The sequence below is a fragment of the Hyalella azteca genome, unplaced genomic scaffold (assembly GCF_000764305.2).
Source record: "Hyalella azteca isolate HAZT.00-mixed unplaced genomic scaffold, Hazt_2.0.2 contig2295, whole genome shotgun sequence".
In the NCBI taxonomy this organism is placed as follows: domain Eukaryota; kingdom Metazoa; phylum Arthropoda; class Malacostraca; order Amphipoda; family Hyalellidae; genus Hyalella; species Hyalella azteca.
Window position 1 is genome coordinate 44,414 of NW_025932576.1, and position 26,693 is coordinate 71,106.

Sequence of the window (26,693 nt, forward strand, 5' to 3'; positions counted from 1 at the left end):
TTAAAATATTAATGCTATTGGAATCATTTTTATTTGTGATTTTAAAATTCTAGGATTAAGATAACTATGGAAATTTTTCCGAAAACATGTGATTAAAAACAAAGTAATTTATAAAGGGAAAATCAATACGACAATTGATAAGAAAACAACGCGTTTGGTTTCTTGCCTTGCAATCCTTCACAAACTCATGCCACTACATTGCACTTTACCGAGCGTATATCATCACCATTGACTTGTGTGCAGACTCGTAATCAATCTGATAATAGTTAGNAAAGGGAAAATCAATACGACAATTGATAAGAAAACAACGCGTTTGGTTTCTTGCCTTGCAATCCTTCACAAACTCATGCCACTACATTGCACTTTACCGAGCGTATATCATCACCATTGACTTGTGTGCAGACTCGTAATCAATCTGATAATAGTTAGGGTAACATGGGGCAGCAGCCCCCCTTTTTTAAATTAAATTTTGGATGAAGTTTTAAGTGATGCGGGGTAGTCCTTTGTTTTGTTTAAAAGTAAAACTAATGAGGAATGTATGATGTGAATTACACGCCTATAGAGTTATTTATTTTTTATTAAACACTATTTTGTAAAAAGTGTCACAATGGGCCCATTGCCCCACCCATAGGGCAATGAGACCATGGGCTTGGGGCGAGCCCCTTTACCTCAATTGCATATTTTTTGTTTAAAAATGATAAAACAGCACTTACAGTTCAAAAAAGAAAAGTGTAACAAAAAATATTTCATTCATTCGTATATAAAAACTTAAAAAAAATCATATCCTTAACTTGAAAAAAACATAAATTGTTGGCTTAAAAAATCTATCAATGACGTAAAAAAATATTTCCATGACATAAAAATATATATCCATGACTTGAAAAATATATCCTTGCCATTAAAAATTAATCCATGACATGAAAAAATGTATCATTGACTAGAAAAAAATATATTTACTTGATCAGAAAAAATTGCGTTCCAGTTTCGTCCATAATCCAGATATTATGTGCAGGGAATTCGTACTTAGTCGTAATTTCAGCCAACACCTTAAAAAACTCATCAATTTTTGGCTCTTTGGTGTTGGGCGCATGGGCGCTTTGCCCCGTGACACGCGTAGGCCCGTTGCCCAACTAGGTTTCATTTCAATTTATTTCGCGTCAACATTTTATTATAAAAGCTATACGTGGCTTGTATTGTCTAAACTTGAACTTAAAATTATTCCTATAAATAATACTTCCAAAATATAATTCACAATAATTTCAAAAGCTTCATATACAGTAATCGAAAACAGTTTTATTTAGCAGCAAATAAATTTTTAACTGGGCAAAAACAGTTATTTGCGAGTAACTTATCAACGCAAATTCTCAACAAAACGTAGAGACATGCACCTCGGCCCAGTGAAAATGTCGACCGGCGGTAGAGAACACAGCCCAAAATCTACCATACTTAGCGGGAACCCGCCATGGGAAAAGCGGGAAACCCGCCATGACAAGAAGTGGTCCCGTTGCCCCATGTTACCCTATGCAGCTGTGTCGCTCCTTTTTCTTTAAATTAGTATCGGAAAATACATGGCTTATGTGTGACCGATGTATAGGAGGAATTTAACAAAGAGTTGGAAGAACTCTTTTTCTTCATATGATTTCGTTTTTATTTGCAGCGAATGTTTAACTCGGCACAGCTGAACTCACCAAAGTATTGATGGAACACAAAAATAGATCTGCTGTTGGCTTTCATCGTAGGTGTTGTTGAGGCCCACACTCAGAATTGGGACCCAGACTCCGTATTGGGGCCCAGACTCAGGATTGGGGCCCAGACTTAGAATTGGGGCCCAGACTTAGAATTTAGTCCCAGACTCAAAATTGGGACCAGGCTCAGAATTTCGCCGGTGTACCAAATTGGAATTGGTACTAAGGTGTCCCAAATCCTTTGAAAATACAAACCAAGCTAACTTATATATATATGTATGCATCATTATACGAAAATCTCTTTCTTAAGTTAGCCTGCGATATCATTATAAAATACATTTAATTTCTATAGACTGGTACTCAAATACGTGGCTTGTATTCGTAGATTGATATAACAGTCACGAACAAACATAGCGATTATTCTGAGGAAAAAATAACAATTTTTGAATATTGTATTCCCTAACCACTCGGAAGGGTGGGCAAGTGGTTACAGTGCAGAGTACCATGATTGGAGCAGTGAGTTGTTGGTTCGATCCCAGCTTGCAGTGACAATTATAGTAAAAATCAGCGAGCTGGTAGAGCGATTACGCGGTGTACCATATTACGGATAAGTCAGATGATTAGATGATCTCCCACAAAAGTCTTCCATATGTTTCATTGTAAAGCCAACATCATGGATGAATGTACATGAATGTCACTTATGAAAAATGTACTGTGCATGAATGCCATGGATGAATGTATATGAATGTCGCGGATGTACATGAATGTCACGGATGAATATTGTACATGAATGTCACGGTTGCATTTAGCAGATCTGCCACCCGCCCACGCCGCGTTATTTGCACGCTACAAACATCACGGAACAAAGAGCTCATATCTCACTCAGAGAAGTACGTGAAACTTCGTTCAAAAAGCGAAGCGATTTTAGCACTTGAGTGGGTTATCCGGACCCAGCTTTGCTCAGTAGTGGCGTGCCAGTGATACTTTTTCTCTCTGCCCGTGGTATGGGTAAGAAAATGCGTTGATATTTGGACAATATGACCCACTCATGTCTCGGAGTGCGCCTGTAATGTTTGCAGTGTACATGTGCCCCAACTTGTACAAACTTGAACACATTTTCTGTGCAGCACAAAATTTCCCCATAAAAGAAGCTGCTCCGCGCGCAGCACTTCACTAGTGCTTCACTGAGCAGGCGAAGCACGCGCTGTGATTTGATTTCTTGCGTTCAGAATTGCTAAAATATTGAATACTAGACAAAATCGGTAGGGTAAAGAGAACAGAAATGGGGTGTTCAGTTAATATTGTTGTCCTGAACCTGGCCTTTATGGTTATCGCTTCTTGTGTTGTCGCTGTGAGTATTTCTTTGTTGTGTTATATTATTATTTGGATATACAGTGTATGTAAATGTTTGACCGATGTATGTGCGAACTCGATTTTTCGGATGATGGCAAACTCAATTTTCCGATATTTTGTAGATTAATGTTATGATTACTTGACCATTAACTTAGTGATTAGTTGGCCAACGGATTAAAACTATGAGTCCCATGTTTTATACATTATGATAGTTGTGGATTTACCTACAAGCTGAAAAGAATAATATACCTCTAATCTGTACAAATATATATATCAATAGGAGTTGAGATGAATCTCAAGCTCTACTGCTAATGTGTAAATGATTATGAGGATTAAGAAATTTTATTCACGATCTTCCAATGAACGATGATCTCTAAACCAGAATTAAAAAGAGTCTAGCTTCTAAAACCGAATAGAAAAAATTGGGTGGAAAGAATTAAAGAGAAAACAATACCACGGTATCCTAATGAAGAGTGGAGTATTATTAATATGTGACTCCATCCGATTTGAGCAGAATGAGTTATCAAAGGAATGAGTTAGCAATCAACAACGTCATTTCTGCTTCGAGGACATAATGAAATTCGAAAAAAACATATAACGATTTATACAATAAAGCTTAACATGAGCATAAAAAACAGCTCCCATACCGCAACAACAACGCTGCATAGACCCTTCCTAAGTCTCGGACAAATTTACAGCCGGACTTGCGGCCGGTCTCGCAGCAAATCTCCAAATTCACTGAGCAAGCAATATCTCCCAAAGTAGTGAACGTAGCTCAATAAAACTTGGTACACGTATTCATTAGGACGTAACGGTGATGTTTAGCTCGTGAAAATTGTTTAGATTTTGCCTTCGTTTGCGATCTTTTATTTCATTTTCCTACATTCGGGATTTGAACAGCAATACGTGCTTAAATTCGCAGTGAGCAAGAAATTTTTCCTAAAATACTGAACAAATTTGAACGGAACTTCGAATGTGAATACCTTACCTCCTAACGGTGATGTTTAGCTCGTGAATTTTTTTTTCGATTTTGCATTCGTTTGCGTGTTAAATGGCTTTACGTATACGACTCTTGGTCAATGCGAGTTTAACAATCGGCCTGGGAAATGCCGGTCATTTCTCCGTATATCCGTATAACTCGCAAACGAAAGCAAAATCTAAAAAATTGCTACGAGCTAAACATCACCGTTGGAAAGTTAGTTTTGTATATTCAAAGTTTCGTTCAAATCTGTACAGTAATTTAGAAGAAATTTCTTGCTCACTGCGAATTTCGGCACTTATCGCCATATAACTCACGAATGAAGGTGAAATTCCAAAAATTTTCAAGAGCTAAACATCACCGTTACGTGCTAATGAATACGTTTACCAAGTTTTATCGAGCTACCTTCATTAATTTATGAGATATTCTTTACTCACTGGATTTGGGAGACCGGCCGCTGTCCGGCCGCGAGTCCGGCCGTAAATTTGTCCGAGACGCACTCTTCCTCGATCTGTAATAATCGATCTAATAATTACTAAAACTAATCATTTTCAAAAGTAAATCATGAAATTAAGTAAATAATTAATTACATAAATTATTTATTTTCATTATAAAATACATAAAATTATAGTCTATTGGTTACTTGATTTATTATTTAATAAATTTATTGAATTTATTATATTGTTTAATATTAAAATCAATTAATTTCATTTTGCATTCAATTAATTTATTATTAAAATAATTTAAACAACATAAATAACGTTATTAATTAGTTGTCCTCAATGGCCAGACTTTATAACAAATCTAAATGCTTTGATGGGCAATAAATAAGAAAACCATTAGAAATAATCCCGTGTGTAATTCTAGGAAGATGGCGCGCAGTGTAATTAATTTATTGATGCTTCATTTATGAATAAGTATTTTGATTATATTTTTCGCAAAAAATCGTAATACCTGCAATTTTTTCAGGTAATCGTTGTACAGTGAGATGAATAAATCTCATTTTAACTTTAAGAACGGATATTTGATGTAAGGGATTTGAATGATAATTAATTTGTGACATAAATCTGAAATGAAACCGGCCGGTGGAAATGATTTTATATTTGCGTAAAAAAAATTTACATGGTTTTAGAAGCCAGCTGACATATCACCTCTTCAGATTCTTGCAAAGCTGGTAAATCTGACTAATATACTTTCGATATTTTTAATTTTTTAAGTCATGTTTATCATTAAAATTTTAATAAATATGATCACAAAACAGAGAAAAACTGTATCAGAAAAATAAAAAATTAATGTTAAGGATGCTGAGCAATATCGCTGCATGGAGACAGTGAAGTTTCACGTCGTTAGCCTCAGTTTCCGCAGGTGGCCCGGTATCAGGAATAATTGCCTAGTGTTTAACAGAAATAAATATAAAATCTAGAAAAGAAATGGCCGCACCAGGTCTTTTCGAATGGTTTCTTGTGTGTACTACATCGCAAATGTTTAACATTGTTCTACGCAGCTGTGTAGCTTTTATTCGAGATCTTCGTGCTGGAAAAAACAGGGCATCTGTGTGACGAAGTTATACACGAAATTTCAAAGAGATGCGTAGAACAATGTTAAACATTTGCGATGTAGTACACACAAGAAACCATTCGAAAAGACCTGGTGCTGCCATTTCTTTTCTAGATTTTATATTTATTTCTGTTAAACACTAGGCAATTATTCCTGATACCGGGCCACCTGCGGAAACTGAGGCTAACGACGTGAAACTTCACTGTCTCCATGCAGCGATATTGCTCTGCATCCTTAACATTAATTTTTTATTTTTCTGATACAGTTTTTCTCTGTTTTGTGATCATATTTATTAAAATTTTTATATTAAACATGACTTATGAAGAAGCAACATGTCTCATACTTTTCTTTGTGTGAGTCATGTCGCAAGTGTTCATCAGATCTGAGCTCTTTGTCCTTGTATTTAGGCTTCGCAAACATATATCCATTGTAGGCGTACATTGTCAAGTGTCGAGGAGGCCTAGACTCTAGCTTCTAGAAACCTTCTAGTATCATGGGTGGATGCCAGAGTATCTAGTACACATTTAATGATGTATTGAATTGAATTAACCGAATAAAAATTCAGAACCCCTATAAACGCCAAGTAATTTCACATCACTTCATTAAAAAGGTTTTGATTACCAGCTCTACCATCTGTTCAAAAATGTATATAGAGGCGCGCAAAATATAAAAATGTATATGTAGTCACACAGAATATAATTCATATCAATTAAATTGAAATATCCTGAATGCCTAAATCATTGTACTAATGATCAACTATTTTTCTATTACTTAATGGCAAACCTAAAAAAGGTAAATAAGTTAAGGTATGTATACCAGAATGTTGCATCTCGTGAATGGTGCATAGCGATCCTGATCTTCTTCAACTCAAACCTCATATATTATAGGTAATTATTTTATATATTATAGGTAACCGTTTTAAATATTATAGGTAACCATGTTATATATTATAGGTAACCATGTTATACTGTATATTATAGGTAACCGTGTTATTTATTATAGTTAACCATGTTATATGTTATAGGTAACCGCGTTATATATTATAGTTAACCATGTTATATGTTATAGGTAACCGCGTTATATATTATAGGTAACCATGTTATATAATATAGGTAACCGCGTTATATATTATAGGTAACCATGTTATATAGCCAAGTAATTTCACATCACTTCATTAAAAAGGTTTTGATTACCAGCTCTACCATCTGTTCAAAAATGTATATAGAGGCGCGCAAAATATAAAAATGTATATGTAGTCACACAGAATATAATTCATAGTTTTTATAATTCAGCAGTTTTTAAGCTTAGGCCCAGTTTAAATTCAGCTGTGAGCTCCTATCCCCTTGAAATTGTGAATAGATAGGTTTTTATGCCCTATTACTTGTAAATTTAGGTTCTAATTGTGTTCTGTGCTTTCAATTGTAATAACTTGTGACTTTCTATGTATGTTCTAGATTCTATGAACTGACGATGGAGCTGGACTCCGAAACGTTTTCTATAAAGATATGAATTTTTGTGGACTATTCTTCGCTTTTAAATTTTTAGTCAACTTGCGATTTAAGCAAATATGTGACATTAATACTATATCAATTAAATTGAAATATCCTGAATGCCTAAATCATTGTACTAATGATCAACAGAGTTTGCTATATGCTTATAATCGCTCAGTCAAACTTAAACTTGAATTACAATACATATTGGGCAGAAATTATTACATTTTTGCATGAGCAAACTCATTGATCGAAAGTCTGATGTTAAATTTATCAACAAAATCGTACGGTTGCAAAAAATATTCGACGTCTGAAATAATTTTCATTTTTCTTAATGGCAAACCTAAAAAAGTTGAATAAATTAAGGTATGTATACCAGAATGTTGCATCTCGTGAATGGTGCATAGCGATCCTGATCTTCTTTAACTCAAACCTCATATATTATAGGTAATTATTTTATATATTATAGGTAACCGTTTTAAATATTATAGACAACCATGTTATATATTATAGGTAACCGTGTTATATATTATAGGTAACCATGTTATATATTATAGGTAACCATGTTATACTGTATATTATAGGTAACCGTGTTATTTATTATAGGTAACCAAGTTATATATTATAAATAGTTAACATGTTATATGTTATAGGTAACCGCGTTATATATTATAGGTAACCATGTTATATATTATAGGTAACCGCGTTATATATTGTAGGTAACCATGTTATATGTTATAGGTAACCGCGTTATATATTATAGGTAACCATGTTATATATTATAAATAGGTAACCATATTATATGTTATAGGTAACCGCGTTATATATTGTAGGTAACCATGTTATATATTATAGGTAACCATGTAATGTATTATAGGTAACCATGTTATATGTTATAGGTAACCTCGTAATATATTATAGGTAATCATGTTACATATTATAGGTAACCATGTTATTATATGTTATAGATAACCGCGTTATATATTACAGGTAACCACGTTTTTTTATGTAACCATATTATATATTATAAATAGGTAACCATGTCATATGTTATAGGTAACCGCGTTATATATATAGGTAACCATGTTATATATTATAGGTAACAGTGTTTGGATCATCTCAAATTTGCTACTCTGAACGAAAAAAAAACTTTCTCGACCCTGATTGAACGAAAAGTGAGAAATAATAAAAAAATTGTAAGGTCCGCCTCATCAACATTGCCTTTCTCATTGTTCTTGCATTTAATAGTGTAGAATTAACTAAACTAGACGAAACGTGTTTACACTATAAATGGTAGAATTCTAAAGAATTTCCATGCACTGGAATCAAATATTAAATTTTTAAATCAAATCGTACCTACCACCAGTGGATTTTAAACAGTGATTAATTCCCTTTACTGATTCAATCGCTTGTAAAACAACCAATCATTACTGAACTAAATTTACTGACTAATTTGTCCTACACTTTGTGACCATGTAAATGACATTATGTTAGGTTTCAAAGCGTTTAATGATTTATATTTACTCTATTTATAATTATGTTTAATCCGTAACGACTACATTACTGAAGGAAGTAGCAGAAATTTTGTAATTAAATGGACTCATCGGTCAAACATGGTGAATACTACTAAACTTACATGACATTTCGCGCTGAAAGATCGTATATCACCTTAAACCTTTCATGGCCAATCACAGAAATAGAATGAAATTAAATTTCAGAAACCAGTACAAGAATGTTGGACAATTATAGGATATGTTCTCCCGTACGTAGTTGCAAATTTTTGACAATTTATATTGTGTTTCGCAGTTGAAGAATCTATTCAATATGATGACTGAAAAATGAATAAAATTTAACTTTAAATATTAAAATGTAAAGTATAGTGATTTAACTATAATTAAATGATATATCATCAATTTGTTTTAATTAACTTTCTAAAAATGGCTATTTCCATATTAAAAACCTGGGATGAAACTCATTGCAAATTTCCGAGCCATAACTTCCGCCAAAATGCTCATATTTTAACTCTCCGGCACAGGTGGAAGTTATGCTAGTTATAAAAAAGGGTCAGTTCTAGAAGAACCAAATATGGTCGCTTCAGGTCTGCTCCAAAAAAAACTCCTTAGTAAGGACCTAGAAGACCGCTTTGATTTCTCTCAAATAAGTAACCATACATGGTCACTTGTCCGCGAGAGGGATAGATGGCAAAAGACCAATCGCCGAACAAAGGACCTTTCTTTGTGTGGAAGTGTGAGTCTTTATGTGGCAGTGTGTGTGTGTGTGTGTGTGTGTGTGTGTGTCCGTGTGCGTGCAGGATAGTGTGTTTTTCCCTATGAAAGAAGCTGCATCTCGCAGATCGGGCCTCACTGAATGTGAGAAGCAACCGCTGAGCATTTATTGACTCTGTTTAAAATTGAACAGCTTTTGAGTTATTGATAAATCCGCCAAGGGAATGGAACAAAAATGATTTGTTCAGTAAACATTATTTTCCTAAACCTATTTTTGCATATTTGCTCATGTGTTCTTGCGGTGAGTTCTTCTTTCAAAGTCATACTGTAATAATCGATACAAAATCCTCGACACCAATATGTTAAAAAAATTGTAATGTTTCTACCCGCTTGGTCGGCACAGAACTTTTCGCCTGCGATACTATTTTATGTATACTGTATGTAAGGCCACACAGGTTGAACATTTGGTGGAGGGTCCTGTAAAAACTTCTATAGTAAAGAAGCGTTAATTTTCAACATATGCTGTTTGTAAGTGTGAAAGTTAAAATTTGTATATTTAAGTTCATTATATGGATTGATTGTTTCCTAAAAAATGAACCTCTGAACCTCTGAACCTCTGAACAATAAAAATTCGATTCATTCATGCCATCTTGCAAAATTAAAAAATCACCTACTGAAAGTAATACATTCAATTTTGTAAGTACAAGATTTGTGTCATTCCGCTTTGAAAATCATTGGAACGAGTGCGTTAAATAAATGTTGTTGGACTAACAATGGCAGCATCTGTGCGTCGAGCAACGCAAAAAGGCAGATTTTTGAGTTTTTATTGAAATAGGAGCGGTTATGAGGAATTATTTTTTGTGTAGAGTAGTTAGTCGACTCATAATTGTATCGATTTATACTTATTTTTCTAACAGAAAAAGTAAATTTTGTTCAATAACGTTAGGACGCAAATGATTTTGTGTATTCTCATTAATGAATCACTAATTTGTTGTTAAGTTTTCCCTATCGCACTTTCCATCATCAATTTGTCTCACCCCAATATTACCACGATGTATGTAAAATCAATCATGTTCATGTATAAATACGTACATAGTTCTGTCAGTATCGAGACGAAATTAGATAAATTCCCTGACTTCAGGTAACAGTGAGACATTTTCGCGCCCACTTAATATGCCGTAATTAGTTTACACTAAATTGTGGGACTTGATGACGGAGAAAAGATGAACGCCATTCTGAGACATCACTTTCTTTGGTCGACTTTGTTCGTTTAAGGTTAGGTGTGGGAGAAAAACTTTTCTATAACACTGATAATTCTACTGAGGTTGGATCCAGGTAGCACAGTTTTTTATGCATTCAGTAGCAAATGGAATATATCATTTAATCGTAATCATGGTATTTCCAATCTATAGCTATATATATTTAAAATTTGACAAATCCAAACTTTGTTTTGGCACGCAATTTCTTTCAAATTAAAAAATATATATATTTAAATAAAAATTTTATTTGGATTGACTTAGCCTAAAAAGAAAGGTCACTAGCAATGAAACTTAATCAATAATCTTACCCTAATCTTTAGATGTTAGCGTTTTTTTCATGTGCCGTTTTGTGGACGTATAATTGGCATGACTGGAAATTAGCTTGTTTATTAATTACCGGACGCACTTTCGTCCGGTCATGTACCATCGTCCGGCAATACTACCAATAACGTCGGGTTAATAGCGAAGCTATATATTATATATATGTATATTTATGTATAATGGTCTCCTTCATCAAGCATGTAATCAAGTTGCTGGATGATCATTGCCCGAATTTTCCCCCGCAGATGCCCGCCAATAACGGGGCACCTCGGGGAAGTCTCCTGAACGTGGTGGTGGATGGAGTGGAATATTCCCCACAAGAATTTCGTCGACATAACATGCAGAGGAACATGCTCCTCTCTGCAAACATGTGGCCAATTGGAGAAAATGGAACGGTTGTAGTTCCCTACCGATATGGAGGTAAGGGAATTTCAATCATCCAAATTGAGAACAGATAGGAATAACGAGTTTTCTCCCGATACCAAGAGCGAATGCTTAATACCCATGAGAATTTACAATTGGCCATTGTGCATCAATCCTCAATTTAAACGATATATATATACATACGAAAACTACACTTTTTCATGAGTTTCGAGTACTTTAATTATTCGTAAGCGTTCTGTAATCATAAATTGCTCGTAGCAAGATTTGAAAATTCTACTAATATCCATAAGCGGATTTTCTCCTTAATAAGCCATTCGACCATCCATTCAAAAGTTAATCTCAAAGGAATAGGTGAAAAACGCGATGACAACTAGATTGCAAAAATTTACTGTTTATAAATCGCATTTTTCATTCCCATTTTAGGCGATAGCATGCGATAAATACTTATAGAACTTTTAACCTATTCGAAAATAGCTTATCAATAATATTTGAGAATATTTCTTGATTTTAAATTTGGCAATAGCGAGTAAAATAATAACAGGTCTCTCTGATATTTTTTGGTATCTTCTCGACCGGTTAGTTGAGCCAACACCATACCTGCCGCTCATGGTTATTTCCAAAGATTGAATAAAACCTAAATTTGATTTAAACACAATGCCAGCTCATCCTAGACTAAGTTTGGTGACAAAGAAAACAGTTTCAAATAACTTATTTCGTGATGATTACTAAGTAACAAGAGATGATACTAACAATGATGAAAACTAACAAGATGATTACTAAGTAACTTTGTTTTTTTTTAAATCGGGGTGAACAAGGTGATGATAAACCAAATCTAACATGAACTTAAGGCAATGAAAATGAATCGTAAATTCACCATTTCTCATCACAAACGTTTCCGATACCAGGTTCGTCATCAATGTCATCAATGATATATTTTAGAGAATACATGCATGATAAATGAAGAAATTGTAAGTTTCTGTGGAAAAGATTAAATCCTGAGTTCAAAAAAAACGGAACAAGAACATAAAACATATTCCTAATCAATTCCAAGAGGTAAAAAGATTTCAAGTGGATTCCGTAGGCATTATTAAGGCAGGAAATAGGTCTTAAGTCCCGGCCACTTGAGGTGGAACCAAGAGTTTTAAAATTTCTCTCCAACCTAGTTACGTCACACTGTTCGGCAATCCAAAATTAAAGGTTGCGCAATGTTATTCAACGCTCGCCGATGCTCAGCGCGCACATCTGTACTCATAAACTAGGAAATATCTTATTTAGGCTGTAATGGCATCTTTATACCGGAAGAAAGAACAAATTTTGAAATTATTAATCTGTAACACATGCAAGTTATCATTCTGAAAAAATTGATGAATAAGATCTCCAAATTTGTGGACATAGTTTCCGATGAGCTCACAAAGTATGGCAAAGGACAATAAATTATTGTCCTACAATCAACCTCATTAAATGTTTCAAAATATCGTTAAGACAAAAGTTTTTTTAATTCAGTAAATATTACCTTGGTTTGGAACCCAATTATATGGAATACATTACAAATGAATTAAAAATCACAATGCATATCATGGAAGGTGGAACAAATTCAATAGGCTCTGCTATGTTTGTTTATTGTACCTGTAATCGCATAATTTTTAAAAGGATGAGAAGCTGGCCTTCGAAATGTTTTTGTCATTCTTTGCTTTCCAATCTTTGGCAAACTTGCGATTTAAGCAGACTAATAAAGAAGGGAATGTGAACCAAATTTTGAAAATTTCTTTTAACCAAACACTGAACAATTTTGTCCTTCACAAGCCGAGATGAACAAGGAGATGATTATCCTATTATGTCCTCCAACAGTCGGGGTGAACAGGGATATAATGGAGCTCGCCCTGAGGAAATGGGAGAAGGACACCTGCATCAGGTTCCGCGAGATGGCGCCGAATGAAGTTTTGGAAAACAACTTCCTTGACATGAAGTTCAAAAAGCAATGCACCTCCACCGTGGGCGCCGTATCTGACGGTCCAACAGTTATACACGTCGAAGATGCTTGTGGTGTATGAATATTTATTAAGATTTATAATTTAAAAGAATTAAAACTGTACATCTAATTCAAATAAATTCAACCCGGGAGCTTAGTATTGATTTTCCGTTTATTTTAAAAAGAATATTAATATACTTTCCTGCTAGTACTCGTGTTTTAACAAGAAGCGCCCACACATCACTTCCAAATAAATATTTTATTCTAATATGAACTGTTATATGTTTACTTAATCATGACCTAGAATGCCTAGTATTGTTAGCGGTTTCATTTATAGAACATGGGACTTAAATAATGTTAGTAAAGTAGGTATACATACAGAGCTTCTTAAGCCAGGAAAATATTTAACTGAGGATATCTAGAAGGCCGACCTAATAAATTAGCGAAATTCCAAAGAAATCGATGGACATAAGTCATAATTTTTATATTGACAGTATTCAGTTATTAATTCATTCGGAGGGAAAATTACTTCCTAATAATCATCATTCCCTTAATAAAAATAAATTCTGAGTGAATATACATAGTTGCTCCGGGTTAACTAGGACGTAAGATTTACGTTCAAATTAGCCATATCGGCAAGCTTTCATAACTACTGGTTTTAATTTTGCAAGTATTAATTTTGAACGTTGAAACAAATCGTAAGCCTTGCCTTCGTTAGTGAAGATCTGGGGCGATCAATTACCTGATTATTATACACAATTAGCAATTAATTAGTTTGGAATGAAGAGACTACGTTAAACATTCCTTTCCAGAACTACAAGCCGGATTCTCGTGACATTGCCCTATCAATATCATATGATATTGATAATTTTTAGCATAAGTACCTACAATTACGTTAATTCAGTTTTTTTGCAGGCTAAAGGCTTCCTCCACGAGCTTGCTCACGCTCTGGGATTCACGCACGAACAAAATCGAAACGACAGGTGGGGTGCGCCTGTAGGCATGTTTCGCGCGTGTCTTAAACGTGGTGCAATTGATTTTTTTCCTCAAAATATATCGAAAAATAGTTTTATTTACGCAATCCATAATTTCTCTACTGATTAAATTTAAGATAAATAGTTTATTTACTGGATGGCTATTGAGTTCATCTTACTCTCTAAGGCACTCCGTATTCACTAAAATTTGAATGAAAAGATTATGATTATCCTAACAATTAAGTCACCTTCCCGCCGCACTTTAATATGGGAATTCGAGAAAAATTATTAAATTCTACCCGATTGTATTAATATATATTATTTCAAGAGAGTGATACTTTACCCACTCATTGGCTAGATATGAGCCCTCCTAACAGTTGATTAGTTGAATTATGTGCGGTACAATATTTATTCAAGCAATATATAATGACATCAATAGTTATTCTATGCCATGTCTCATGAGCATCGATTCAATACTGTGGCGGCTGATACGCAGAACGGCAACAAATGAGGCTCAAAAAAAGGAATCGCTCTTTTGCCCAACACTCTTTAGAAAGGCCGAACAACCAGCTTATTTGGGCACCCAACTAGACTAGAGAAGAATATTTCGTTTCACATTTTAATGCTTGTATAGATGATACTGAATATTGTTATTATAACCGTAGTATTATGCGTGTTCACAAGTGCATGTTTGTATCCATTATACTGACCACTGCTATCATAACCGTAGTGTCCATGATATATGAAGGTAAGCGTTAGGACGCAAATTACCACGGTTATGATAGTAATGATCAGTATTATGAACATTAACCAATACTATTACGACCATTGCACAGAGACAAGTACGTGCGCATCTACCAAGAGAACGTCGATCCTAAGGAGGACAAAAACTATTATGTCATAGAGCGCACCGAAATTTTTGATGTGCCATTCGACTACAACTCGATCATGATTGGATCTGAAGCGGTGAGTGCATGCTAACAATGGGTGCGCAGCCGTATACCAGCAAATTAACGCTCAAATCAGCCCTGGAGTCAACATCAACCATCTAAATGCTATAGATATTGTCATCCTGGCACCAAAGCAGCTGTAGTCAATTGACCTATCTCACCACACAAATTTTAAACAACACTGCATCAGCACACAAGCTGCTACTCCACATAGTTAACGGTCAATACGTTGTTCTCCAATGCTTTATAACCCATACCATCACTTCTTAAACATGCTGTTATCCTAAGTGTCCACTGACCACGCTGCATTGCCGCAAATGTGAACTGTACCTAACGGTAATTCGTCATCACCTTACTTACTCCGCAAGACGTTAACTCCGCGTCACTGTTTCCCTGCCTTACTATCCCAAAGCATCTTCTTCCCCCCACACTTACCCCGACTCTCCACCATTATCGCATGGCTAACTCGATGCTTTTCTCGCAGACCTTTGATTCTTATCCGAATTAGGTTAGGTTACAATTCGTATAGATCCTCTTTTCATAGCGTAATGCAGTCAAGTGAGCAGAAACTAAGAAAAGCCGTCCGACAGTCAGTGAAAAAAGGCGGGGAGACGGGGTATGCGTGGAGGTAGAGTTATGCTGGGGGAAAACAGCTGCGCCTAACGGACGGGCTGGAGTGCTGGCTGTGTATCAACAGCGGTATGGCGTAGGGAGTTGCTTACCGAATATCGTGAGGAGGTTAGACGGCATGGGATAGAGCTGTTGGGCGGTTTTAAATACGGCGTAGAGCGATTGTATTGTTGGCTTACTTCTCATTAGCTCATGGTTAATTTCCATGAAGGGGATTTGTACCTTTGGCTTTTAACATATAATCTCTTAGTCTACTCTGCCCCTTTAGCAGGCTTACGCACGGAAAGGAGGATGAAAGATATGCTGGTCTTGGGCAATGCTGGCCTCTGGCATGCATCCCCTAACAATGTATCGAATTATGCATTTTGTGTTAAAATAATTTAAAAATTTAATTTTTAAATAACTTTTGATGACGCTGTTTTATGGACATCTAATTTATTGACAACAAACTGTATAAATTATTGCCACGTTTTTTTAGTCTAAACATTTGCAGGTAAGTCGTTAAATTCAAACTGATAGGAATAAAATCTATCTCATGAGTTAATACGTTAAAATTCCTCTACAGTTCCTTTCTATTTTATAGTCGATCCCGGTCAAAATTTTATTTGCACATTGTTTACAAGACGTAGTTGATAAAATGAAAATGACTATATTATGTCTCATACAAGTCAGCATTCGACGTGTATTTTTCTGCATAAACTATAACATAAATATTTGTGAAAGACAGGCCGTGATCAAGATTTTAATCTATTAATTTTCTTCTAAAAAAATTGGGCTGTTACATATAGGTGGAAAATCTATTTGAATTTACAAGGTTGTCTGTCCATGAATGTTCAAGGTTCTTCCTGATGTTTAAATGATTTATGAACGATTTGTCATCCCGTTTCCTACGATGCCTTCATTCTTCATACAATGATGAGTCAAGCTGTTGCAAGTATAAAATATGGACATCGCCGCACTTACGTTATCATACGTCAAACATTAGGATCAAATGACGGAGAATTATTATTTGTGACTGGATTAAATTTTATGTCACGCTTAAATTTCGATGATTTTTATCTAAACCAAATTATTTACATAAATGCAACCTATTATCTGAATGGTATTAAGAAACCATTTAGGACCTAAAGCCTAGGTTGCAACGAAGCAGAAATTTTCACTTAGCATTACGTACCGCCCATTGAACGAATATGTCCTTCATACCAACTTACCGCTCACTAAACGAGTATATTACTTAGTCTCTTTTACCGCTCATTGAACGAACATGTCCTTCATACCAACTTACCGCTCACTAAACGAGGATATTACTTAGCCTCACTTACCGCTCATTGAACGAACAAGAAGATTTCTCAGAAAATCATGCTGTAAAATCAGAGCACGTAGGCAGAACAGCGATCTTCAAGTTATTGAACAGCAAGGAAACTCTACAAGTGCAGATGAACACTTTCGAACAGAAGGAGAAAATTGAAACGAACGCATCCCAATTCCTGATTATCTAGAATTCTAGATTAGTAGGCAGCGAAGAAGCTGTTGTTTGTCGCTGTCGTGCGCCCGAACCTAGAGTTTGGAAATGCCGCGAGATCACCGAAACTTGTAAAGGACAAAAATCTAGTAGAGTAATCATAGATGTGTTACAAGGATAATTCCAGGCTTGGATGGCAAGTCACATAAAGGAAGATTGAAGAATATGAGGCTTTCAAGCATCTGTTATAAAGGTCTGCGTGGTTACCTAATTGAAGTATACAACTGTACCAAAGGTTTATTTAAGGTCCCGGAAGGATGACTATAATTTGAAACCAGCACCAACTCCAGGAACCACGACCATAAACTAAAAAACTGCTCTACAACAACATTTCTTCCCGCTCCGAGTCGCCGACACGTGGAACAGCCTCCCCGATGGCAGACATGAAAATGCCTAGCACCATATCGAACCTGATGGAAGTATAGTAGCTATTTCAAACTATCGTTAGTTTTGAAAAAATCTGGTCAAAGGACCTGTTTTTAGATATCTCCTATGAACAAGTCACGAAAAGTATAAGAATCGGCGACAGGCAGCATCAGACCTATTATTCAACGCCGACATCATTATGATATGATACGATGTAACACAACCGACGACGGAAAAAAATATGGAATATGGGGTTTGAACTCTATATTTATTCAAATGACAGGCACATTGATTTAGGGCTTCAACCTACAATAGGTTTAGGTTTCGGCAGCCTGGAAGGACCAGCATACGGGTCCAAGGCTGTGGAAACACCAATAGTTATAGTTATGGTGATAAGTCATAGGCAGAGGATTAAGTTAGTTACGGTGTTAAATTTAGCTTCAGTTTATACAGTAATCCTTATAGTTTATACAGTTATCGTTATAGTTTGTACAGTTATAGTTATATGGTTATCGAAAGTTTTTTTGCAGATGTAATGTTCTTTTATGATTAGTAGGACAGCAGCACGCCTCGACCGTAGGCGCACGCCAGTCCCAGAGCAGGTCTCACGCTTGTAGTGGACTCCAGTCGTTGCGTGGCGGGACGACAGACGTCGGATGACAGGACGACAGACGTCGGACGACAGGACCTCGACCAATGTACAATACCGCCAAATACGTTGCTCAGATGTGAACATAAAGCTTGAGTAAGGATAATTGAAAATATTTGAACAGAAATACGTGAACAGGTTGCTGTTTGGCTGTAAATGAAAGACCTCATGAATCGTCACGACCAGACACATGAACAAATTGCATCGTGCTGCTCCCATCAAATATCTAGTTGGATGCAAATTAAATAACTAAAGTTTAAATTTCAGAGCAACATATAGTCAAATAGATTCACTTAAACCAAGGCTTCTAAATATAAGGAAGCGAGCCGAACCGTGACCGGCTAAGCCGACTTCACCAACACAGGTAAAGAAGAAGGCGAGACCGGCAGCAGTCGGCTACGCCGCTGTATGTGGTCACGTCATATGTACAGAGGTTGCATCGTCTTATTCATGATATGATATATGATATGAAACTCGTCCGACATCATCAGCGACGACAACTGCCTTCACAACTCGAGCTATAGCTCTATATATAAAATGTTGTTTTCCTTTGGGCGGGATTTGGAGAAATAGAGATTTTTAGGCTTACGAATTGGCTAGAATCAATATTCGAATACTACGTCATTTTAAATGTTCCAATTTGTCTTTAATTCACGCATTAAAAAGGACCAGAGTTCTTAAAAGAAATGCAAATCACATTCCTGAATGAAATTCTGAATATAATTTTTCTGTCTACGGAAATAAACTTATCACAACGTGTCTCGTCATATTTTTTCCAACGTGAAAGTTATTATATACTGTGTTAAAGAGAATATACCTCAAATACCTCTTTTACATACTCACTTACCTCCATTTAGAATATCTCCTATTACCGCAGAGACCAACCTGAAGACATGCAAGCTCGACAAAGACCCTTGCTTGAACCACGGCTACATGGGCCCCGCCTGCGCCTGCCTCTGCCCGCCTGGCACCAGCGGCAAGAACTGCGAAGTTTTGGAGATGTCTTATCAAGGTACAGAGCCAAGTGGACATGATTAATTTTCTCATTTGGGAAATTTTCCGTGGAGTCTTTTGATGCTTCAAACGCGCGCATTAAACTAATTGACATGCATATATCGGATAAGATTTAAGGATTAACATTTCTAGATTATGAATGTGATTTAGTGGAAGTTTGACATTGAAATGTACTGTCAAACGAGTCGAAAATGAAATTTTTCACTACGTTACTATTGTTACAAATTAAATCTTCGTTTCTATCGTTATAATTTGAGTATAAATTTCAAGAAACGAAAATATATGAACTTTGTTAATTGATGAAAATTGAAATTTACGATATGATATCCCAATGAAGACTAGTATATTTGGATGATTCCATTAGCATATTGTTAGCACCTACGAACGGGTATTCATGACTATCACAATCATATAACATGCACTAATGCGTGTCAACTAAATATAAAAATCATGAGATCATGATCACGATGAGTAGATATTTATTATATTTCATGAGAAATTTTTTACACAGTAGTCGTTTTTGCTACTGGTTTGTGTATGAAGAGTTAAACAGCAAACAAATCTTTCATGGGATGCATTCAACTCCCTTCATTCATATGTCAAACCATAAACAAAATTTATTGTTTTCGCCAACGATTTTATATGTTCCAGATGCGATGCTGAAATTATTTTGGACAAATTCAAGCACTATTACGAAGAACAATACTGTGGTCAAGAACCCTGAATGTTCAGGAACTTCAGGCTGTGGTAAGGAAAAATGAAGTAACATTGTTACAAAACCTAACCTAAGACCAATGATTGCTCACTTGTTTTTCATAATATCAATCCATGGAAGGTGTGTGTTTATCAAAAATTGAGATCAAAACTGAGATAATCTGCTGGCAAAATTGACACAGCCCACTCAGATTCGAGTAATATTCTCTCTGTTTTACTCTTTGGAAGAAGCTATGTGTGAACAATAATGCGTATCAATGAAAACAAAAGCCTAACAAAATTTTGAGGATGGGAGACACAGATTAGGTGCTGCCACGGACTCAATAGGCTCCCTATAGATAGATAGGCCCACGGACTCTCTATCTATCTGCTGCCACGGTGCGAAAATCAGCCGCTCTATATCTCTTCGGCTCAAGCATATCCTGCCTCTGGGCAGTTTGCAAGCTCGGTATGAGTGACCGTATGACTCGGTTCGGCCAACCCTTCTCATACTCGCAGACGACTATTAAGTCGAAAAAAAATATTCTGACCAGAAACTCATTTCGATCGGGTGGTCTAGCAGAGCCCGGATCACTTTGCGCCAAGGGTAACGACTATACGGCTGAAGCCTGGGATGTCCCCGAATTTGGTGCCTTGAGTGTCTCCCCATTATCGATTGGAAACAAAACAAATACATATTCATAAATGATTATTAAAATAGTCTTTCCCATCAGTGAACTTTTCCGTTCTAAAGTGCGGTGACGCAACAAATACAAGTTGATGGCTGGTAATAATTTTACCTATTTAATCATAGTTTCTCAGTTAGTCACAGAATTTTGCCTTGTTTCTTAGATATTTCCCATAATGTGGTGGCAAAGTAGCCCAGTAGATATTGTTGAGAGTTCCAGCATTCCGGCAAGCTGTAGGAATTCAGCGGTGTCTAGAAAAAAGGAAGGACCAAATTTGGTCTATTGAACGCTGAGCTCACTGCTACTATTTCAAAAACTTCTAATACGAACGCGCCTCCACTAGACATCGTAATTCCATGTGATCAAATGCGCAGGGGTAGTAATGGACATCGTGCTGAAAGCCGGTAAGTGTGAGCGAGCCGTGCTGACCTTCCAGGACTTCGATCTTCTGAAGCGCGGCGAGGATGGATCTTGCCAACCTGCAAGCAAGCTGGCAATAAAATCAAAAATCGAAGACGGGAGCCCAATGTATGTTTCTTTAAATTTTTTTTTTTTGCATTTGTGTGAGGCCAATAATGTCAATGTTGTGGGGGCAGAGATTTGCTGCCTCCTAACATTCCTTCCATTCTCGCTCTGCATTCTTGAATAATTCAATCGATTCATCACAAAAGGTAGTAACATTCAATCTGCAGATGCGATAACTAACTAAGGGAGAAATAATATTTACACGAAAAATTCATATTCAAACCGACTGCTGTAAAGATTTTATGCAGGATGTAAAATTTTGTGCATATTTATGTATGCAATAAATCAACTGTGTTTATTGATGATATAACGCTTCAAATTATTAGTAAATTATTTCTTGTTTTTTTCCAGGATTTTTTGCCACAAAGAAATCCTGCCTGGCCAAGTGTTTAAAGGCGAAAAGGGCCTCTTAATCCTCTCGTTCGAAGGCACCATAGACTCACCAAACCTGAAGTATGAAGAGTGGAAGGCCCTCTTCACCACAGAACGCATCGCCGGCTGGTGAGAGGGCTATTGGTGTACAAGGTTCTCGGGCAAGGATGAACTGTGTATCTGATGGTTGGTGCAGTGTGAATTTCTTCCTGGGTCAGTGTTTACTAGAGTGTTGGCATTGTATTTCTTTTTGCAAGCGAGAGAAGTATGGATCATCGTCGTTCATGATAGCAGTAACTGATGGCCTGGTAAATAGAGTCAGGATCAGAATGCAAAAGTTTTAATACCTACAACTTCAGAATCAAGTCGCTGAGATGAATCAACTCGATTAATCTCGTCGACTTTTTCCAGATCTCTAGTCGTTATCAAATAAAGTCTGTGAAGTAGTCTTGACAAGTAATTCAAAATGTCGTGGATTCGAAATAAATAGAAAATGACCGCAAACCAAGCAACCCGAATTCCGGAAATGGTTTCCGCAAACCAAGCCACCCGGACAGTGGAAAACCTTTTCAGAAGGTTTTCCACTGTTGTACATGCTATACCAAAGTTAAAAAAAAAACACTTTAATTATCTGCGCTATTTGCTCATTTTTCGAGTATGGCCCTTTGAGCAATGGGCCCATACGACTTTCAACTCAGAAGGGGTGCACTCTTATCGAGTTGCAGGGGTTACAACCATATAGAGTTGAAAGAGGAGCACCCCTAGCTTCTAACAAGAAGGATAATACTCCTATTGTTGTATGGAGAGACACACGCTTCAACTTTTTTTGTGCGTCGAGACTGCCAAGCCTGATATACCGAAGATTAAAAATCGACCTCATATGCTGTAATTTATTAACTTAATCCATGAGCTACAAAAGGTTATCTCAGATAGCATTCATCCTCGATGAATAAATATTATTGCAATAGTACACGTTTTCAATCTGAAGGGACCAGCGTCTTATCATAACGTATGGAAACACTATTTCAGTCTGAGAGTAGTCAACAGTTGGAATGGTTTGCCTGGCGAGGCTGAAGCGCCTCACACTTTGAAAATTTCATTTGTAGGCATTGGAAAATAATCCCAAGTTAAAATTTAGAGCAGGGAATACAGCTGGCTGACGCCGGCTATAGGGCCGCCGTAGAGACGCGATAGAGCAGAAATAACCGCATCAGAGACGATATCGCCAGCCGCGTAAAAGCGATAATTATTCTCTCAGTAGCTGCCCAGGTGTGCTCTGTCCTGCCGACACGCAGCACTCAATGAACACCGCCCGCTCAAATCAGCCCAACGCTGCTCTGGGGCTCTGGAAAAGTCAGAGCGATTATTGGATAGGAGACAATATTCACATGCACTAATTTCAGATAAATGAACTCAGTTGCCACTCGTATGATACCGTCAGTTGGATGTAAGAGAATAACAGAGCTAAATTTTCATCGTAATTTATTTTATTTTTGCATTAGATTCATGTCATCCAAATGATTGATAGGAAAATTACCAACGTATTTAAATCATTAGCCTGCTTAAATCGCAAGTTCACCACGAATTTGAAAGCGCGTTATATGTCAATTAAATTCAACATATCTTCAATGAAGACGTTTCGGAGCCTAGCTCCAAAACGCAGAAAAATTTCGTCAATTTTATGAATTGATAATGAAGCAGGTCTCCTACACATTTTCAGTGAAAATCTGTTGAATTTGCATGTTATTTTTGCCATTACATCCATGTTTTTTTAAGTTTTCCGTGCATCCACGTTAGCAAATTTTCTCATTAAAAACTGATTGATTTCTCGCTTAAGTAAAGCGTGAATGAGCGTAAACGATCCTGTTTTGCGTGTCATAACTGGAAAGATAAATAAAATTCTTACATTACTCAAAGTAGGTATTAAAATAATGACGTGGTCTAAATATCATAACTGTCGCGAGAAATGAACCCAAAATATCGTATTATTCGAATAAACTAGATAGAGGTTGGAGTTCATTCTAATTCCCCTGTTTCCCTCTCTCAAAACCCCCTTTGTAATGCACGGCCTGCATGGCTACTCTGCTCAGAACGCTGCCGCGAGGTCCCTATGCCAGCGCTACATCAGCGCAGCATTCCGTCCCTGCCGAGCTGTTAGAATTTGTCTCTATATTAGCCTTGGCGCAGCGCAGTTTTAGGGATAGATGGTCAGTTATAGTTTCACTGTTGCGTCCGGCTTAATTAAGCCAATAACATCCCCGGTCGGGGCTTAAAGTTTTGACTGGGTAATGAGCGACTACACAAACTCTGCGACCCTTCCGGAATCTGGCAATAAAGGCTTGGTGATTGAGTGGGGCGCAGGAAATAGATTATTTGAAATAGCACTGGCCGCAGTCATTCGTATGAACCATATATACAAAGGTAAACAGTATAATAACGACTATGTATAATCCAAAAAAATAGCTTGAAATGGAAACGGGACCTCATTTTTCAGATAGAAGCTGCCTCATATATTTTTCGCAGATGTTGCAGTCATGAAGAGATTTCCATTCGAAGTCGTTAAAGCCTCGTGTGTGAACTCGTAAAAATGATGACTGGACATTTTTATACCTCGATATAAGTTTCGACTTGACATACCTCGTGCCTTGTCGACATACGACCTGTAAGAAAACATGTATCTTAATAGTTTATAATTCTATCTCTGCCAGATTTGGTCATATATAGGAACAGTTTCTTGACGTACTGAAAACAAGCAACGAACATAAGGATTGGCAATGCTTTACTTTAAATACCTTGAATGTATTATATGAAAGTTATGTAATGTATTGAACCAGTTATAATGTAAAAACGCTAGGCGTGTTTCTCAATTTTAGTAATTGAAAAGTCGGAGCTATGCAAATGTTACGTATGAACTTTTACTACGATGATAATTTATAACCAAGAAATTTAGAAATTTCTGAACTGTATTTATTGAGCTCGGCATATATGGATTAATTGATGTTCATGTATGAGTATTTCAATGCAATCAAGAATTTACAACGCGAATTCCAATGCATAGTCAAGTAAATGAGCACATTGTGCCTGATGGTCGGATTATGAGCAGCGCTTTAAGTAAATAAATTCGTTCTTACCGTTACTAACTTACCTTTATTTATAAATATTAATTTTCTTTTGATGAAATTTTTCTCCCTTGCAGCACGGGATGAGTGATCGCGTTCTCTCCTGTCCCAGCTGCGAAAACTCAGTCCGGCGTCCCGTCCTTACACCTTCCTCAACCAAATAAATAAATTATTCAAGCTAACTAATTAGATCAGGGACGGGTGTTTAGGTGGCCTCTGCATAGCGCTAGCCAGCCACCGAATTTATTTCAATTAATATGAGCCACTCACAGGTTGAGGTCCATTTCGATAACATGCAAATGCTTATAGGCCAAATGTTCTTGAAGAATATCAAGCATTTCTTACTTGGCAAGAGAGAGATGAAACGTCAAAATTGGAGTGACATGAATCTAGGTTAGTTAACCCGCAGTTCATAATTAAGATTAGAGTGTTCAACTGTTCATTGACTGAATTTATTAGGCAACATCCGCATGGGTTGTTACTTGCGAACGCTGGTGCCATTGGCTGACAAATATTATGGCCAGTTTTGGAGGTCCAGTCGACACAGGTTAGGTCGTTTTTGTTCGATTTAGTTGGTTTTCTATGGCCGTTCTACCAAAACTCGTTCAAATTAGAGTAACCACCTTAGTACACGAGATGGCTCAAGTTCATGAAGATGCCTAAGTACACATGGTAGCCTAATTAAACATATCGGTCGATTTCTCGTCAGTTATTGGTTGATGATTGGTCGTTAGTGATTGGCTGATGGTGTTACAAAATCGTAATTTTTATTGTAATGCCCCAGGTCTATTTATTCTCGTGTGTTGTGCCATTTACCTGCCATTTATTCATTATTACCACATGAGTTTTCCGGGTCGCCTGCCGTAGACCACCACTGCCCTGGATGTAATGGACCATCATGATTCCTGCCGTCCAGAACATAGCCTTCAACACTTCTGGACAATCATATCTGGGCCGTGCGTCGAACCAGCCCTCGGTCAAACGGCCACTCGTCGAAGGACGATAAATTTTGGAACAGAACTATGCTATGTGAAATTCGTTAAGGGCGCTCGATCGTTTGCCCGTAAACCAAGTCATGAGGGTTATAATAACTGCACTGGTAGCCATGGTTCCTCTACAACTGCACTCGATGATTGACTGACTGCAGAGCAGTCAGCGCAGAAATGTTAGCACATGGCGAATTCATGGAAATATTTATTACATTGAATATAAGAAACGAACTAGAATATAATGCTGTGAGGATATTACCGTTTCGTAATTAAATTATCCAATAATTTTTCCATATATTTCTTAATTACTGAGGGGTTTGAAACATTTCTTGATTGTAAGCTCGGTGCATTGACAATGTTCATGCTTAAGGCAGTACATAATGGCTTATTATTAGGCATCATTATCATTGTTAGACCCGCGTGTAATTTCATCATAATCCATGATTATAAGGTGCATCATAAACCAAAGGAGCATCACATCCATCAAAATTCATCAACACCACAAGCATTTGAGCAATATTTATCGTATTAAGCAAGAAAATTTTAATCGTCATATTCATCATACGAATATGCAAGTTCAATGCGTTAGTTTTTTGAAAAGTTTTGTTGGTAATCACCTTGCTCGAATTTGAATTATTTTAATGTCCATGAATCGATTAATTCGAAAATATTTGCATCACTTCGAAGGTGTTTCTTGAATTGCAGCAAATATGGCAGATGCTTGGGACTTTTATACCGCTGCGATTTTAATGATAATTTATTTAGGACTATCATATACATGCATGAAATCATTGCATTACTGTGTTGGAATAGCGAAATGACCGCCCCCTTCCCCCATATTCACGTCTTCATATTGACGTCTCGCGTCCAAACAACAGGTCAGATAAAGCCTGCGGCGTGATGTAAATCTTGGTTGAGTGATTTATTGAATGATTGTGAAACAAGATGACTAGTGATGAGTCATGCAGGAGGCAGATGA

At 36.6% G+C, this 26,693-nt stretch overlaps 2 protein-coding genes across 2 annotated transcripts; both read left to right on the forward strand.

Annotated features, from left to right (window-relative positions):
- The first annotated feature begins 2,873 nt into the window (after positions 1 to 2,873).
- On the forward strand, positions 2,874 to 15,177 carry LOC108665145 (astacin-like metalloendopeptidase). Its single transcript, XM_018151870.2, has 5 exons — positions 2,874 to 3,036; positions 11,115 to 11,289; positions 13,102 to 13,298; positions 14,138 to 14,205; positions 15,033 to 15,177. The coding sequence occupies exons 1-5, from the start codon at positions 2,968 to 2,970 to the stop codon at positions 15,175 to 15,177; spliced, it is 654 nt and encodes a 217-aa protein (XP_018007359.2). The 5' UTR covers positions 2,874 to 2,967.
- A 3,945-nt stretch (positions 15,178 to 19,122) lies between these two features.
- On the forward strand, positions 19,123 to 25,640 carry LOC125179502. The gene is made up of 5 exons (XM_047885522.1): positions 19,123 to 19,325; positions 19,979 to 20,074; positions 21,084 to 21,237; positions 21,586 to 21,735; positions 24,803 to 25,640. The coding sequence occupies exons 1-5, from the start codon at positions 19,247 to 19,249 to the stop codon at positions 24,810 to 24,812; spliced, it is 489 nt and encodes a 162-aa protein (XP_047741478.1). The 5' UTR covers positions 19,123 to 19,246; the 3' UTR covers positions 24,813 to 25,640.
- The last annotated feature ends 1,053 nt before the right edge of the window (positions 25,641 to 26,693 follow it).